The sequence below is a fragment of the Oncorhynchus tshawytscha genome, linkage group LG11 (assembly GCF_018296145.1).
Source record: "Oncorhynchus tshawytscha isolate Ot180627B linkage group LG11, Otsh_v2.0, whole genome shotgun sequence".
NCBI classification, from domain to species: domain Eukaryota; kingdom Metazoa; phylum Chordata; class Actinopteri; order Salmoniformes; family Salmonidae; genus Oncorhynchus; species Oncorhynchus tshawytscha.
The window spans coordinates 39995159-40010731 of record NC_056439.1 but is presented as its reverse complement, the minus strand read 5'-3'; the positions used below and the strand labels follow the sequence as shown (position 1 = coordinate 40010731).

At 44.1% G+C, this 15573-nt stretch overlaps 1 protein-coding gene across 2 annotated transcripts in view; it reads right to left on the bottom strand.

Annotated features, from left to right (window-relative positions):
* LOC112261972 (beta/gamma crystallin domain-containing protein 1) overlaps positions 1–15029 on the bottom strand; it is a 35014-nt gene extending 19985 nt beyond the window's left edge. Inside the window, exons 1-9 of one of the 2 annotated variants that reach the window (XM_024437631.2) lie at positions 14894–15029; positions 8762–10260; positions 6654–7810; positions 3746–6378; positions 2827–2865; positions 2409–2527; positions 1664–1978; positions 242–368; positions 88–123 (exon numbers count right to left, since the gene is read on the bottom strand). In XM_024437631.2, the coding sequence (XP_024293399.2) occupies positions 88–123; positions 242–368; positions 1664–1978; positions 2409–2527; positions 2827–2865; positions 3746–6378; positions 6654–7810; positions 8762–10260; positions 14894–14953 (5985 nt within the window). In that variant the 5' untranslated portion in view covers positions 14954–15029. Of the gene's footprint in view, positions 1–87; positions 124–241; positions 369–1663; positions 1979–2408; positions 2528–2826; positions 2866–3745; positions 6379–6653; positions 7811–8761; positions 10261–12796; positions 13062–14893 lie in introns of those variants that run through there. The other variant, XM_024437632.2, reaches the window with a different exon arrangement.
* Positions 15030–15573: the final 544 nt, after the last annotated feature.

Genomic DNA, 15573 nt, shown 5'->3' with positions numbered 1-15573 from the left:
CCCAAACAGGTTTTAAACATTGATGTAAATATGAATGGTCATCGGAATAGCTATAAAAACAGGATAATTCAAAGAGGGGAAGCATACCTTTACTTCATTAGGATGCTCCACCTTTATCCCACCCTGTAAGAGATGGAAAACCACACAGGCCTTTAGCATCATGGAGATAAAACAGTAGAATACACAGTAAGGGGACAGTGTTGATTAAAAGATAATTAAGAATGACATAATGATCCAGTACCATTTTGAGTGTTTTCAGCGATCCGATGAAGGGCTGAGGGAATGCCCAGGCCTCTGGACAGGGGTACTCGCCCGCCTCCAACACCGATAAGAGACCCCCAAACCCTGGGTCACCATACACCAGCCAGCTATGGGATAGCAACAAGGGCCACACACAAACAAAGATTAGACACTTGTACAAGACACTAAATCACACCCTTGTTCTTCAGCTGTCATGTAAATATTAACTTTAAAACACATCCAAATACGATTTCAGGCCATTAGCACTATGATTCGACAACACACCTAAGACAGACAGACATGAGCAGATTCACTAAACTACATACAAAATAATCAACATACACCGTTAGCAAAGCTTTTTCTATCTAGAACCTAAAAGAGTTATTCGGCTGTTCCCATTTGATAAACCTTTGAAGAACCCTTTTCGGTTACAGGTAGAACCCCTTTGGGTTCCATTTAGAACCCTTCCACAGAGGGTTCTACATGGAGCTCAAAAATATTCTACCTGGAACCAAAAAGGGTTCTCCTATGGGGACAGTCGAAGACCCTTTTGTAACCCTTTTTTGGAACCCTTTTTTTCTAAGAGTGTAGCAGCACCAATGTACTGTCTACAAAAAACAACAACATGTTTGTGACTGAGATAACATCTCCTAACAGCAAATGATGTCATTCCAACAAGCACGTGCAGGCCAGGCTGAATTCCAATGAGAAAAGTGAAGAAAGATCAGCCTCCATGACAAGAGTTGCAAAAAAACCACATACACACTATAGTGAGTGAAAATGCTAAATTATAGTTTGCACACCATTTCTTTTTTTAATTTAAAAACATTTTTTTACCTGTTTGTCGTGGTATCCAATTGTTTTAGTAGCTACTATCTTGTCTCATCGCTACAACTCCCATACGGGCTCGGGAGAGACAAAGGTTGAAAGTCATGCGTCCTCCGATACACAACCCAACCAAGCCGCACTGCTTCTTAACGCAGCGCGCATCCAACCCAGAAGCCAGCCGCACCAATGTGTCGGAGGAAACACTGTGCACCTGGCAACCTTGGTTAGCGTGCACTACGCCTGGCCGGCCACAGTAGATGAGCGATGAGACAAGGATATCCCTACCGACCAAGCCCTCCCTAACCCAGACGACGCTAGGCCAATTGTGCATCGCCCCACAGACCTCCCAGTCGCGGCCGGTTGCGACAGAGCCTGGGCGCGAACCCAGGGTCTCTGGTGGCACAGCTGGCACTGCAGTACAGCACCCTTAACCACTGCGCCACCCGGAGGGCCTGTATCATCCATCTCAACATGCTTTTGAACATTAGCAAGCCTGCTGGGGCAAGTATAGTATATTGAATTTAATTTAATAATGAAGCAAATTCTTTACTAAGATTTGAACCTACAACTTTGTTAGAATGAAGGTAGAACTTACACTCCAGAGTGGACCTTGATGGAGCCGGTGTTCTGTATGTTCCCATAAGAGCAGATCTCAATAGTGTCGTCGCAGAAGGATGTCATTCTCCCCAGACCATTCACTTCAGTGAACAGGTCAATCCGAGGTAGACTGTAGTCCCTCACTGCCAGGCGGATAGATCCGATGACCATGGGTGAGGTTGGCACAGGCAGACCCATGTGATCCAGTGCCCCTGGTGTCACCTCCTCTGCCCACACGTTGACCAGCTCCATGGGCCCCTCCTCCAGGGCGATGGTCCGCCCCTGGAACCTTGGCTTCTCATACAGCAGCCAGCTACAGGGACAGGATGTGATGACACACTGAGAGACATGTTCCCAACAGTCACAAAATATTGAGTTGCTGTCATGCGTCTTTAACATGAGACATTAATCAATTAATAATGTAATAGAGGATTGTGACAAGTTAAAAATGGAAGATTTGTATGAAATAAAGCATTAATTTATGGAATACAGAGTGAGGGAATGAGGAATGAAGTTTGTCCCCAACAAATGATTGTCATTAGTTACCACAGCCACAAAGTCATAGCCTATTTCTACAATTTACCTTCTTAAAATGTAATTTTAAACCTAACCTTAACCACAGTACTAACCTTCTGCCTAACCTAAAAATTAAGACCAAAAAGAAACAACCAAAAATGTATGATATAGACAATTCATACTTTGTGGCTGTTGTAACCGGTGACAATCACAACAAATAGTCTTACCATCCCCTGATGACCCTGACTGAGATGACAGGAGACAGCTTCATCATGGAGGCATCTTCTACGTCCCCAAACACCTCGTAGGCCTCTCCTTCAAACTGAGCCCGCTCATGGAGCACTATCTACAACAGGATGTAGAGATTTACAGTAAGTACATCTCATGGTCATTACAACATGTGACACTTGGTGATTGTATCATTGTCACTTGCAATTTCTGATACAATAGACTGAGTTGAATACTGCAGACGTTTTATGAAATATCTTTCCAGATAATCACCATAAAATATCAAAAGTATATGAGAATAAATAATGTAGAACTCCCCAACACACAACTAATAGTAAACCTTGCATCATATCGTGCTACTATAAAACACTGGACGGTGGATGCAGTATTTTGTTTTGAATGTAAAGTCAATCGTACCTTCCCAGGCCGTTTGTGGAACCCTCGCACTTCTGGAATCTGAAAAGGAAAAGAAAGAATGCTGACTTTCATTTTCCTCTGAGGGACTGGGGTATCCTGTGTATTTCCTGTACTCACGGCAGAACACTGGACTGCCTCCAGATTGAAATAACTCAACAAAAGACTACCAGTTATACATTTGCCAGCTTAAAAATATCAATAGTTAGCAGCCTACATGCCATGTACTGTACATTAGTGTGTAAGAGCAAACCACCATTGGTCTACACACGCTGGGCAGAAAGAAAGATGGCAGTCATGTAAGCAAAACAACGTGAGAGAAGTAGGCTTATTTGCATGTTTGTGTGTCTGGTCTGAGCATTAAAATGTATGTACAAAATGGAGTGGTTCTGACAAAGGCATATATAAACGTTTATTGAGGTATGCCTCTTCTTGTCTTTACTTGCAAACAATTCATGACCTGTTTCTAAGAGCCATAAACGTCTAGAACTTTTTATTGTATTTCAACATTCCAAAATACAAAGCTGGACCTGATTTGATTAAGTGGCGTGTTGCCATGGAGATACTTTAGATGCCTGTACAAAGTGAACAGGATCTGAAGTATCTGCTCAGCCCATTAAACAATGCCCTGCAGGTCAGAACTCATTTAGTTGTAAAACTGAATCCTCTGTTTCCAGAAGTAAAGCAGTACTGAGAGAATATGAGAGACTCGGGCAGGTAGAGACAACCATAGTTATGTCTCAATCATGCAATTTTAGTCTCTATGGAAAAAAAACCAACGTATTTCTCAATCTAGTACAAAGTACCCGTCTATAGAGATTTTAGATGGATAAATAAAATAACATAGATACATACAGTACAGTAATGATGCAAAACCCCAAACTATCAGTTGGCTTCATGCAGTCTTGTCTGAGACTCTTACCTTGGGGTTGGCTGCAGGAAGACAATTCAGAGGGGCCTGTGGGATGTGGTTGGTGGCTGGATGAAGTCCTAAGGTAAGTCCCTTTAGTCCAGTACCGTGACCTAAGCCCATTACAGGGCTAGCCATTGTACTCTGTGTAGCACTACTCTGTGAGGATCCTTTGTCTGTCCTGAGATACTGCTCCAGGGGATCTGGCAGCTTTAGCTCAGTGAACAAGGGGAGAGGAGGAGGTGAGGAAGGACTGATTATTGACTCACCAGTTGCAACCACACCCATACTCAGGCCCGGATTCATACTTCTCCAACCCGCCCTTTCTGGCACTGTGCCCTGGGTGGTAGGAGAGGGAGGAGCACCATTAGAGACTGAGGAGGAAGGATCCCCTTTGTTCCTTCTGGAAGTCCTGGGGGAGCTCAATAGGTTGGAGAGTAGGGACATCCTTCCTAGCCGTGACGTGAGCTGACCGGTTTCTTCCCCTTGCTCCTCTTTCTTCTCTACTTCCCTCTTCCCCTCTACTTTAATGTTCACCTCTCCATCTTTCCCATCTGTTTGACACCCTGGTTTTCTCCGGGCTCTAGATGGAGACTGGAGGGCCTTGAAGAGAAGGCTGTCCTCTGCATTAGCCCTTCTTGGCTGTGTCTTCTCCTCCCTGGCCTGTTTCTTTATCAACATGGCCGGGGTTTCTTCATCCTTGGTCCTCTTTTTCAGGCCAAACTGGAAGCCATCAGCGTCAAAAGGGTTCTCGAAGCGGTCCTCCTTGATGGCGGGCAGGGCAAAGGGGGGCGAGGAGGTCTTGGCATGGTCGTGGTGCCTCTTGGGGGGCAGGGGAAAGGGGGTGCCCAGTTCCTTAATGCTCCTGATGAAGTCATCCACGTTGTCAATCTCAGCCAGACTCTCATCCTCGCTGGTTGAACAGTCCAGCCTTCTCTTGGTCTCCCTCTTCTGCTCCTGTTTTGAGCCGCGCTCCACGTTCAGCCAGCTGGACGGAGATTCCTGTTTCAGAGGGAGAGGTTTAGGGGGAGAGGGGAGCTTCAGAGAAGTTGGCAGCTGAAGAGGCAGCTCAGCCTTGGGGTTTGCTTTTGTCATTTTAGGGGGTTCTTTGAGGAGCAAGACCTTCTTCTCCTGAGCTTTTGTTCTTATGGATTTTGAGTCCTGTTTTGTGTCTAATATCTTAGTCGCTCCTTCGCTGGGTCTTTCTTGTTTTGTCACTTTCTCCTTCTGATCTTTTGTAGTTATGGTCTTTGATTCCTGTTTTGCATCCATCTTAGTAACTGTGCTCTTAGTTGCCGCCTCACCCAGTTTGTCCTCTTTGTTTTCTTTGTGTGGCCCGCTATGTGCATCTGCCAAATTCTGTGTCAGTGAAGGAAGCTCTTTGTTCAGTTGGACCTCACCATTTTTAATTGGTTTCAGAACAATCGCAGGCTCTGTTATGATGTCGGAGACCTTCAATGGCTCTCCCCCCTTCTGTACTTCAGTCTCTTTCCCAGACACTATGGATATATCAGAAACTATGCCATTACGAATAGGTACTATATCGGGGGTTTGAGCATTAGCTAGTTTCTTAGATTTTTCCTCTGATCCAAAGATGGGTGACTGTGTTGCTGTATCTTGACTCTCTCTTCTTTCAACCACAGTGGAGGCGTTTTTGGGTGAGCTATCCTTTGCTACATCCAGGCCATGTTCCACAGGCTGATTCGTATTGGATATCCCTTCCCCAGCACTAAGTATGAGCTTCTCTGAAGCTGGAGAAGTATTTTCATTGTACTCATCACTTTTCTGATTAGCTTGGTTCTCAGAGTCAGTATGAATGTGGTCAGTCAATTCAGGCTTGGTTGATGTATATATTACTTCCTCATGGGTAGGTGTGCTTGAGGCAGACACAATGAGGCTTGGTTCAGTTGGGTGTTTCTCCAGGACTACACCTGGGCTTACAGGACCCATCTGCTGCAGTGGTGTACTGGTTAAGGCTTCCACATAGTTGCGGTCACTCTCTGTCTCGGATGAGAGATCTGGGTATGGTTTGGTTTGTTGTTCCTTTGTAATACAGGTAGTTTTGACTGATGTAGATTTTTTTTGTCCATTTTCAGATATTTTATACATTTTTTTTTCAGGTGTACTACTACTGCTCCTGTCCTCTAGTGATTTCTTTGTTCCAGTGACTGCTGGTTCATCTGTTTGATCATTTACAAACAGTTGCTGGTGTGTTGCTGGTGTGGTTTGTTGATCATCTATTTGAGAGTTATCTGTGACCAGTGACACATGATCGTGTATAGATTTAGATTGTGTTTCAGAGTTCATAGTTTGCTCATATTTCTTGAGGGGCTTGCTGGGCTTGCCTTTAGGGGGAGTTACCTGACGGAACATTGCACGCTTGCTAGCCACAGTCACAGAATCACTTGGATCTTTCACTGGACTTTTCAAACTCAGTGGTGAAGCCTTCCCAGAATCATCAGCAGTCATGTCCATGGTGGGAGATGTGATGTTACTCTTCTTCTTAAGTCCAAGGGAGGCGGGTTTCTCTGGCTTGGTTGGTAACAGTGAGGGAGGGGTGGGTGTGTCCCCGTCATCACGGGGGGTGCTCTTATTGGAGGCCTGTTGGGGCAGGTTTGTTTGCAAAGGGCAGGGCAGCTTGCTTCCTGTTGGTGAAACAATAGTTAGTCAGACAGTTAGTATAGCAGTTTGTTGGTTAGTTTTCATAATGCATTGCAAAATGAGAGCTATCCCTTTCTCTTAAATATGTGACATTTACAATTCCTCTTGTCCATCAAAGAAATTAAACCATTGGATAATTTTGAAACATTACCACCACTAAACACATAACTAAAACGTGTAAGCTAGACAGAGGCTATGAATAAGCAGACAGAATCTTATCAATATCCCATGTTCAAAATCCATGACAAGTTTGTCTTACCCTTCTCAGGTTCAGTGGTCATTGTCTCATCTGGGGGCATTTCCTCTGAGCTGGGAAGCTCCTGCTGCTTTGGGCTGGTTGGTGTGGAAGGCCTACTATTGACAACTGATGCTCTCTCAGTGGTCTTGGTAGTTTTACTCCCTGTGTCGATGGTTTGGAGTTTGCCGTCTTTCATCTTTCTGACCAGAGACAAAGAGTTGTCAGGGGCTTTGGGTAACCGGCTCTTTGGTATCATGCTGCTGCTGGTGCTGTCTGGGCATGTGGGAGCCTGCTTTTTGACATCTTTGGGTTCACTTGTTTTGGCTATGTCAGTGTTGTTGTCCTCAGGGTCTTTTTCCATCCCATTGGATAGGTTTACCTTATCTGAGTTCACAGGTGACATGACTGGTACTTTAGTAGGTGATTCCTCTTCTGACGTAACAGGCCCTGGAATTGGTTTCCCCCCTGAACCCACTTCATTCACCTCCTCGGTGATAGGCTTTTTGTCTGTTTTAATCATTAAATGTTTAGGTTTAGGGGTCTTCTGGGGTTTGGAACCAAGCACAGGTAGAGACACAGCCACTGAAACATCAACCACTGAGGTTGTGCCTGGTGACAGTGGAGGTTTTGATACAGCTTCTGTCTGTGACTTTTTGGGAATTTTCGACTTGGGGCTGTCGGTGACCTCTGTTTTTCCTGCGGTGGGTTGATCCTTTAACGTAGGTGACATAACCTTTGTTTTCTCACTGCCATCTTTAGGTGTCCTTTGTGATGGAGCCCCACTAGAAATCCCTGCCTTTCCACCATCTTTCAGACCCTTTCCCTTAGCCATGCCCAGGACAGCTTTGGACTTGGGTCCAACCGGAGGAGGGGGGCACTTTGACCGACTGGCTACATTGCCTACTTTGTCACCTGGTTTAGACGGGGTGACCTGGGTCATCCCCTGACATCTAACCCTTGAACCTCCTGTGTTGGGCTGTGTTTTACGTCCTGGCATAGTTGTGGTTGGAGAGGCCTCATCCAGCTCTGGGGTTGGGGACGTTGAGGAACTGTCTACAGCCATGGGGTCATGGTGTCTTTGATCAGAGTCTGTACCCATGGTTATCTCCCCAGCAGTGATGATACAGTCATTGTTTGGTTCCTTGAGGTCTACATAAACTTTTTGGGGGCTTGGCGAGCTGTTTAGAGAAGAGAGAAAATGTGTGATTAACTTTGAGGACAGGAGGGAAAAATAATTTCGTGTGCAGAACAAACTTGTCACCACAAACAGGTGTTGTAACTACATTGATAGGGTACTTCATTTATACCAACCATTATAAAACCAAATAAACATGTTATTCGGATAAGGAAAAACAGCCTTTAGCAATACGTGCAAAGTGAACCTGAAATAAATCTTTCTGCACTCAGTAGCTTGACCAACTGCTCTCACTTAAAACTTCCAGCAGTGCAGAACATCTCCTCAGGTATCAGTAGAACAATAAATCCATGAAGAGTCTTGGATGAATTCCAAGCATTTTAATCTAAAAAACAGGCTACATCACATTAATATGATACAACAAAAAGCATGCCTTGTGGCATTACTATGTCTGAAAGATATGTGGATATCAGAATGGTGTGCCTTACTTTGTCAGCCTTGTACTGAGTCTACTCATTAAACCCTTTAGTCAAACAAAGTGACTAGTTGCTTCTGCCATTAGTCATCATTCAAGATGGAAATAAAACATGGAGTAAAGCTCCATTTTGATTGAAATAAAACAGTTCATTTGAACAACTGACTTAACAATTTAAGGTAGTGTACTGACTGGGTTGTAAAGTGCACACTGTATTTTGTGACAATGACATAGGAAGATACAGTATGGTTGCATAGTCGATGACCTGTAGTAGTACGATCAGTAATCATGTAGTCCAAGTAAAGTATACATTAAGTAATGTGACATTTTAATGACGCAGGACTTTTCAGCTGTACTAAGAACTGCTGTTATTGTTCTCCTCTGGTACAAATAGGCACAGCTCAGGTGTTTTTTCTTTCTCTCACTCAATCTTTCAATCGCTCTCAATCTCTCTTTCTCACTTTAGGATCAAAGCACTCTTTAAAAAGACCAAAGAAAATGTAAAATAAAGATACTCACAGTTTCACCTCTGACTTCTGAGGAATCTTTGAAGCCAAGTCTGCGATGTCATTATTTTCTAGCTCTGTTTTTGTCTGCTCGTCCCCGTCAAAACTGGGCTCAGGGCTCACATACACCTTCTTTGGGAAAATCTTCTCACTGCGGGACAGTTTCACACTCCTGCGCTTTTCCTCTTTGCTCAGGGCCATCTGGTACTCTAGAGGGGTGCTGCTCTCTGAGTCTGTGCCTGGACTGTTCGCCTCTGGCTGGGCTTTGTTTGTTGTTTTGGACTCCTTGGAGGCTGGCGCTGTAGATACAGCCAGCTTTGGCTTTGGCTTTCTGCCACTGGCCTCTGCTGCTGATACTGCTGAAGGAGTTAAAGTGGCCAGGACACCTGCAGTATCAGGGTACTCCACAGGGGCCACAGTCATAGGTATGGCCAGGACTGAATGCGAATTTACAATCTTCCTCTTCCCCTTCCTCTCCCCCTCCTCTTCTCCCAGGTGTGTTTCCACCCACAAGGCTTTGTGTAGCTTCACTGGTGAGTCCTGCGTCGTCCCCTCCTCTCCCCCATGTAACATGGTCTGTGTTGGGGGAGCTGTTTCAGGCGAGCTGCTGCTGGTGGATTTCAGAGCCCTCCTCCTGTTTTTCTTCCCCATGGCTGGGCTGTCCTCCCCCTCCTCCCCCTCTGGCTGGGGATCTGAGGAGGACGGGGTGTGTGACTGAGAGCCTACAGTCACTCCCATCAGGTAAGTCCCCTTCCCTCCAACAGATGTTTTCAGGGAGGTCTTTTTAGACTCTGTGACCAGAGAGGTGAAGTCAGCCTTAAGGTGAGATTGTGAGAGCTCAAACGACCTGAGGGTGTTTTGGACAACTGGGCTGCCCCCTCCAGACCCCTCTCTGTCTTTCACAGTGGTTTGTTCCAGATGTACCTGCAGCCTCCTGCTCGCCTCTCCCACTACGTCCTCCGTGGGGCTGAGCCCTGGGACTTGGTCTGCTCCGGACGAGGACGAGTTCGTGGGAGTCAGATTCCAAGAATTCCTGTCTGCCTCTCCGTCTGCCTCTGGCTCGGCCCGGCTCGCCCTGCACACCTGCACCTCCCTCACGCTGCCACGATCGCTGCTGTCGCTGCCTGCAAACAAAAGGTACCCTCTGTCCACCACCACCAGAGAGGCTAGGCTGGAGGTACCAGGGCTGGAGCTGGTACTGAACACCGATCCCTCCTCCTGGAGCTCTGACAAATTTCCCTGCACTGGCCTAGCTCCGGCTTCCACTACCTCCCCCTCTCTCCGGGTGGTGGTGGGGGTCCTTTGCCAGTCTTCCTGTGGAGGTTGGTGGGGGGAGAGAGGAGAACCAGGGGACTGGGGGGAGACAGGAGAACCAGGGGACTGGGGGGAGACGGGAGAGCCAGGACCAAGCCAGGATCCATCCTCTGAGTCTGCTGAGAGTGAACCGCTCCGGCTCTTCTTCTTCTTTATGGAAAAAAAACTGCCGATGCGGTTCAACACTCTGTCTGAGCTCTTGGAGGAGACAGAGAAAAAAAAACGGAAAGATAAATACCCAGATGGAGAACAGACACACCTGTTGTTTTTGGCACAGCTGTACAAATAACCACAGACGTTAGTTCCCCTCTCACTTTTTTTGTCCTTAATATAAAGCTGGGTTCTCCAACCCTATTCCTGGAGAGCCACCGTCCAGTAGGTTTTTGCTCCAACCCTTATCTTGCACGCCTGATTGTAATAATTATCTGGTTGAATATCTGAATCAGGTTAGTTACAACTGGGGTTTGAACGAAAACTTACAGGGGGGTAGCGCTCCAGGAACAGGTTTTAGAGAGCCCTTATATGAGGTGTGCTCAATGATGTAGTACATAGTACATTACCTCTAAGATTCCGTAAATATTCGATCACAATTTATTTGGATAGTTCTTCTGTAGATGCTATACAGATGGTCATACTATCAACAAATGATCTGATAATCAACTGACTATCTATTGATAAACAACTGCCTGCTAAGGTTACGGTTGAGGCAAGGTTTAGAATAAAGGTAAGGGTTAAGATTAGGGATAGTGTTAGGGTAAGGCTTAAGTTTAGGGTTAGGATAAGGGTTAGTGTTAGGGTTAAATTTGTAGGTAGTATGTTGAAATGTTACTGATTGTCTATAGTATATAGCATTCTTGTCAAAATCAAACAGGCCAAGCTGAATGGTATAGATCAGTGTTTCCCAACTCTGGTCCTCAAGTACCCCCCAACAGCACACATTTTTGTTGTAGCCCTGGACAAAACCACATGATTCAACTTGTCAAGTACTTGATGATTAGTTGACAAGTAGTCAAGTCGTAATCAGGTGTGCTTGTCCAGAGTTGGGAAACACTGGTGTAGATGTCTCTCTGGTAACAGCCAGGTAGGAAAATGATCAGGCTTCTACAGCACCTGGGCAATGACCATAGAGATCCTATTAAAGTCATTTTCTAATGGCTAATTCTGTGGTATTGACAACATTAGGCAGACTTCGGGAGACTGAAAAGATTTGCCGTGGGTGCTCAGATCCTCAAAAGGATCTACAGCTGCACTACCGAGAGCATCCTGTCGGATTGCATCACTGCCAGGTGTGGCAACTGCAAGGTCTCCGACCGCAAGGCACTACAGGGGGTAGTGCGACACGGCCCAGTACATCACTGGGGACAAGCTTCCTGCCATCCAGGACCTCTATACCAGGCGTTGTCATAGGAAGAACCTAAAAATGTTCAAAGACTTTAGCTACCCTAGTCATAGACTGTTCTCTCTGCTACCACACGGCAAGCGATACTGGAGCGCCAAGTCTAGGTCCAAGAGGCTTCTAAACAGCTTCTACCCTCAAGCCATAAGACTCCTGAACATCTAATCAAATGGCTACCCAGGCTATTTGCGTTGACCCCCCTCCCCTTCTTTTACACCGCTGCTACTCTCTGTTATCATCTATGCATAGTCACTTTAATAACTCTATCTACATGTACATATTACCTCAACTAACCGGTGCCCTCGGACATTGACTCTGTATCGGTACCCTCCTGTATATAGTCTCGCTATTGTTATTTCACTGCTGCTCTTTAATTACTTGTTACTTTTATTTCGTATTCTTATCTGTACTTTTTTAAACTGAATTGTTGGTTGGGGGCTTGTAAGTAAGCATTTCACTGTAAGGTGAAACACCTGTTGTATTCGGTGCATGTGACTAATAAAATTTCCCACAAGTCAGTATCGACAGGTTTTGAATCCCAATGCCGGACAGGTCGAATGAGAACCAACGAGGCAAACTAGGAATGTGAGGATCACCAAATAATACTAGTTTTCTATAAGATCTATTGGATTACTTACCATACCTAGAAATAAACACAACAATGTACATCCATGTCTTATTCAATTTAGACAGTGGGTATCATAAATATTCACCCCCTTGGATTTTTTCAAATTTTGTTGTGTTACAAAGTGGGATTGAAATAGATTTAATTGTGATTTTTTTTTGTCATTGATCTGCACAAAATACTCTATAATGTCAAAGTGAAAAGAAAGTTCTATCCAGCCATGATGCACACTGCCCATATACACATGGAACAACACTGTCCCAATGTTCTTTTGTCTGTATACTTTGTACTCTGTCATTTCATTTATTTTCATTGATTTAGCCAGGATAGTCTATTTAGCCAGGATAGTCTATTTAGCCAGGATAGTCTATTTAGCCAGGATAGTCTATTTAGCCAGGATAGTCTATTTAGCCAGGATAGTCTATTTAGCCAGGATAGTCTATTTAGCCAGGATAGTCTATTTAGCCAGGATAGTCTATTTAGCCAGGATAGTCACTGTTCTCCAGGGAGTCCAGGATCCATAGAATCAATACAAACATACACATCACATAAAGGCTGTCTAAACAAAAACATAGTACACACAGTAGCATACATACAAAAGCCCGGCACACTCTGTTTGTCTGTTTCCTACTATAGTACAGGCTGGAAGAGTATACAGAACATCATAACTAAAGATAATACACACAAACACTTAAAATAAAACCACTACATACCATTTTAGCGATACTTGCTGGATTTTAGCCTGTAGATTTATTTTCCTTACAGTCCCGGCATAATAACCATATCCTGCACCAATAGCAAATCAGGTGCAAAAAGTGAATGTTTATCAGCTCATAGCTTCCTGCTAAGCTGCTTGGTTGAAGATGACAATATACAATTACTAAGCTGGAATAAAAGTCAACGCCGCCAAATACAATAAGTGAACTGTCTAACTTTACAGACAGACAGAGAGACAGTGTGTGAGCGATATCCGTGTGTATCTATATCTGTCTAGCCCTGAGTAGACTTGTATCAAACAAACTAAGGTACATTGCTTCAGGGCATAATTCCACTTCTATCACAGGTGCAGCATAAAGGCTATTGTGAAAGAGCTTTCACATTAAAAAACCCCCACATGAACTAATTATCCAATGAGAATGTATGGACACGGATGTCTGACTAACATCTCCACCCTTCTTCCCTCAATCAAACTGGGGCAAGTCAGTAGCCCCGGGACATCTTTATCAATATCATAATACAGTGGATAAGACCGAGACAAGGAAAAAACACAATATGTACATTTGCGAATATTTGCTAATTATTACATGATTCAGCAGTGTACAGTGTGAATGGTTCGACACGAAAGGATGTACATTTTTGCCCTTTTGTGCCTATAACTGTCATGACTTCAACGATCTGCTGTTGTTGTTTCATATGGCCCTGTGCACATCCTTCCTTCAGTAGTAGAAACAGACTCTGGATCTCCACAGGATTTTCACCTATTAAAAATCCTGTTGAAACAGAGCTGATTGTTCTTTTGTTTCCAAATGACCTCAGACCTTTCAGGAAACACATGACAGGTACAGGCACAAACTTAGTGGTTATTGTGTTCAAGTTCATGTTCCAAATTGTATGCCTAGCTTAGAAATACTTCATTTTAATGTATAAAATAAAAGACACAGGATCCTATTCTTTCTACTCCAGTAACCAAGTTTCCAGGGAAAACATCATTCTTCTTGAACAGATTAACGTACTCAATTACGTATTTGTGAAAGCTGGATTGATATCAATAGAACATAGATAGTGAATCCTACCCCATTAATAATAATAATGAATAATGAATAATAACTATAATATACAGTGCACATGTTGGACAACATGTTGGACAAGTAGGTATCAATGGAGAATAACACAGGAAGAAATCCTGTCACTGCAGGATAATTTTGCTGTGAAAATATCGGTCAAATTAAGATACTGCATCTGTAGGTGGGCATATAATTTACCCTTCAACCCTAATGATTTGTATACAACTTTAAGGGGCTTCTGATAAATGTGTCTACATTTATCTTAATAACCCAAGGCATTGAAGAAATTATCATGTAGATCGGTATTCAAAACCTAAATGTTGCATAATACAAAATAAACTGACTCAAACTTTTATTGAGGGGTCTGTCTGAAGAATCTGAACTGCTGTACTGTTTATGTACATCTCACATATCAAAGGGTCTAATTAGCACCTACCTCCTCAATAACACTTGATCGTGTAAATGGAGGGCCGAGGAGTGAGGAGGGAGGAAGGGACCGGTTTGGGATTTACCTTACTTCTTTTCCACTCAGGGCCCTGCAAAGTGAGTCAATACTGCCCTCCTCTGCACACCTTCTATATGACTGCACAGCCAGGCTCAGTGCAAGAAGTGGCAAGCAGTAGTATGGGGTAAATGTCTCCAAGCAAAGAAACAGATTCTGTCACTGAAATTATGTTTAGTAATCGTTTTATGTTTAGTAATCGTTTTGATCAATATCAAGTGTGTTGCATATGAATCTATCCACTCTGAAAGTTCTCTCTTTTGACACATACTTTTGACATTTGCAGAACAGAACTATGGTAAAAATGTATGGTACAGTATGTTTTGCTACAATGTATAGTATAGTCACATTTCATCATTAATCTTAGATGAGTCTGTCCTAAAATACTTTAGATTGGCCTCACAGAAGGTAAAGAGGGTGGGGTTTAAAAGTACAGTAATTCAAATATAGAACAGATATTTCCAGATGACTTCTCCACAACACAACAGAGGACTCCTATTGTAGTCTACTATATAGTGACATACCTTATTTCTGGACTTGTTCTGACTGAGGCTGTTGAAGGCTGACATGTCATAGCTGATCATGGAGGTAGCATCCCTGTCAGTCGTGGTGCTGTATTCTGTTTTCACGCTCGGTTGGTCAAAACTCAAAACAGACAGACAGACAGACAGACAGACAGACAGACAGACAGACAGACAGACAGACAGACAGACAGACAGACAGACAGACAGACAGACAGACAGACAGACAGACAGACAGACAGACAGACAGACAGAGAGAGACAGACAGACAGACAGACAGACAGACAGACAGACAGACAGACAGACAGACAGACAGACAGACAGACAGACAGACAGACAGACAGACAGACAGACAGACAGACAGACAGACAGACAGACAGACAGACAGACAGACAGACAGACAGACAGACAGAGACAGACAGACAGACAGACAGACAGACAGACAGACAGACAGACAGACAGACAGAGAGAGAGAGAGAGAGAGAGAGATACTGTTAGGCTTAGAGCAGGCTGCTGTTCTCACCCAGTAACCACTGATAAGATGCTGAAACTTGGTTTCTATCCCTCGCCCAGTCTTTCTTTTGATTTCATATTTTCTATCATGGTTTTAACCATTCAGCATTCAGGATTCGACCCACTTCCGGATTATAACATGTCCTTATCCACTGGTCCACTTTCTCACA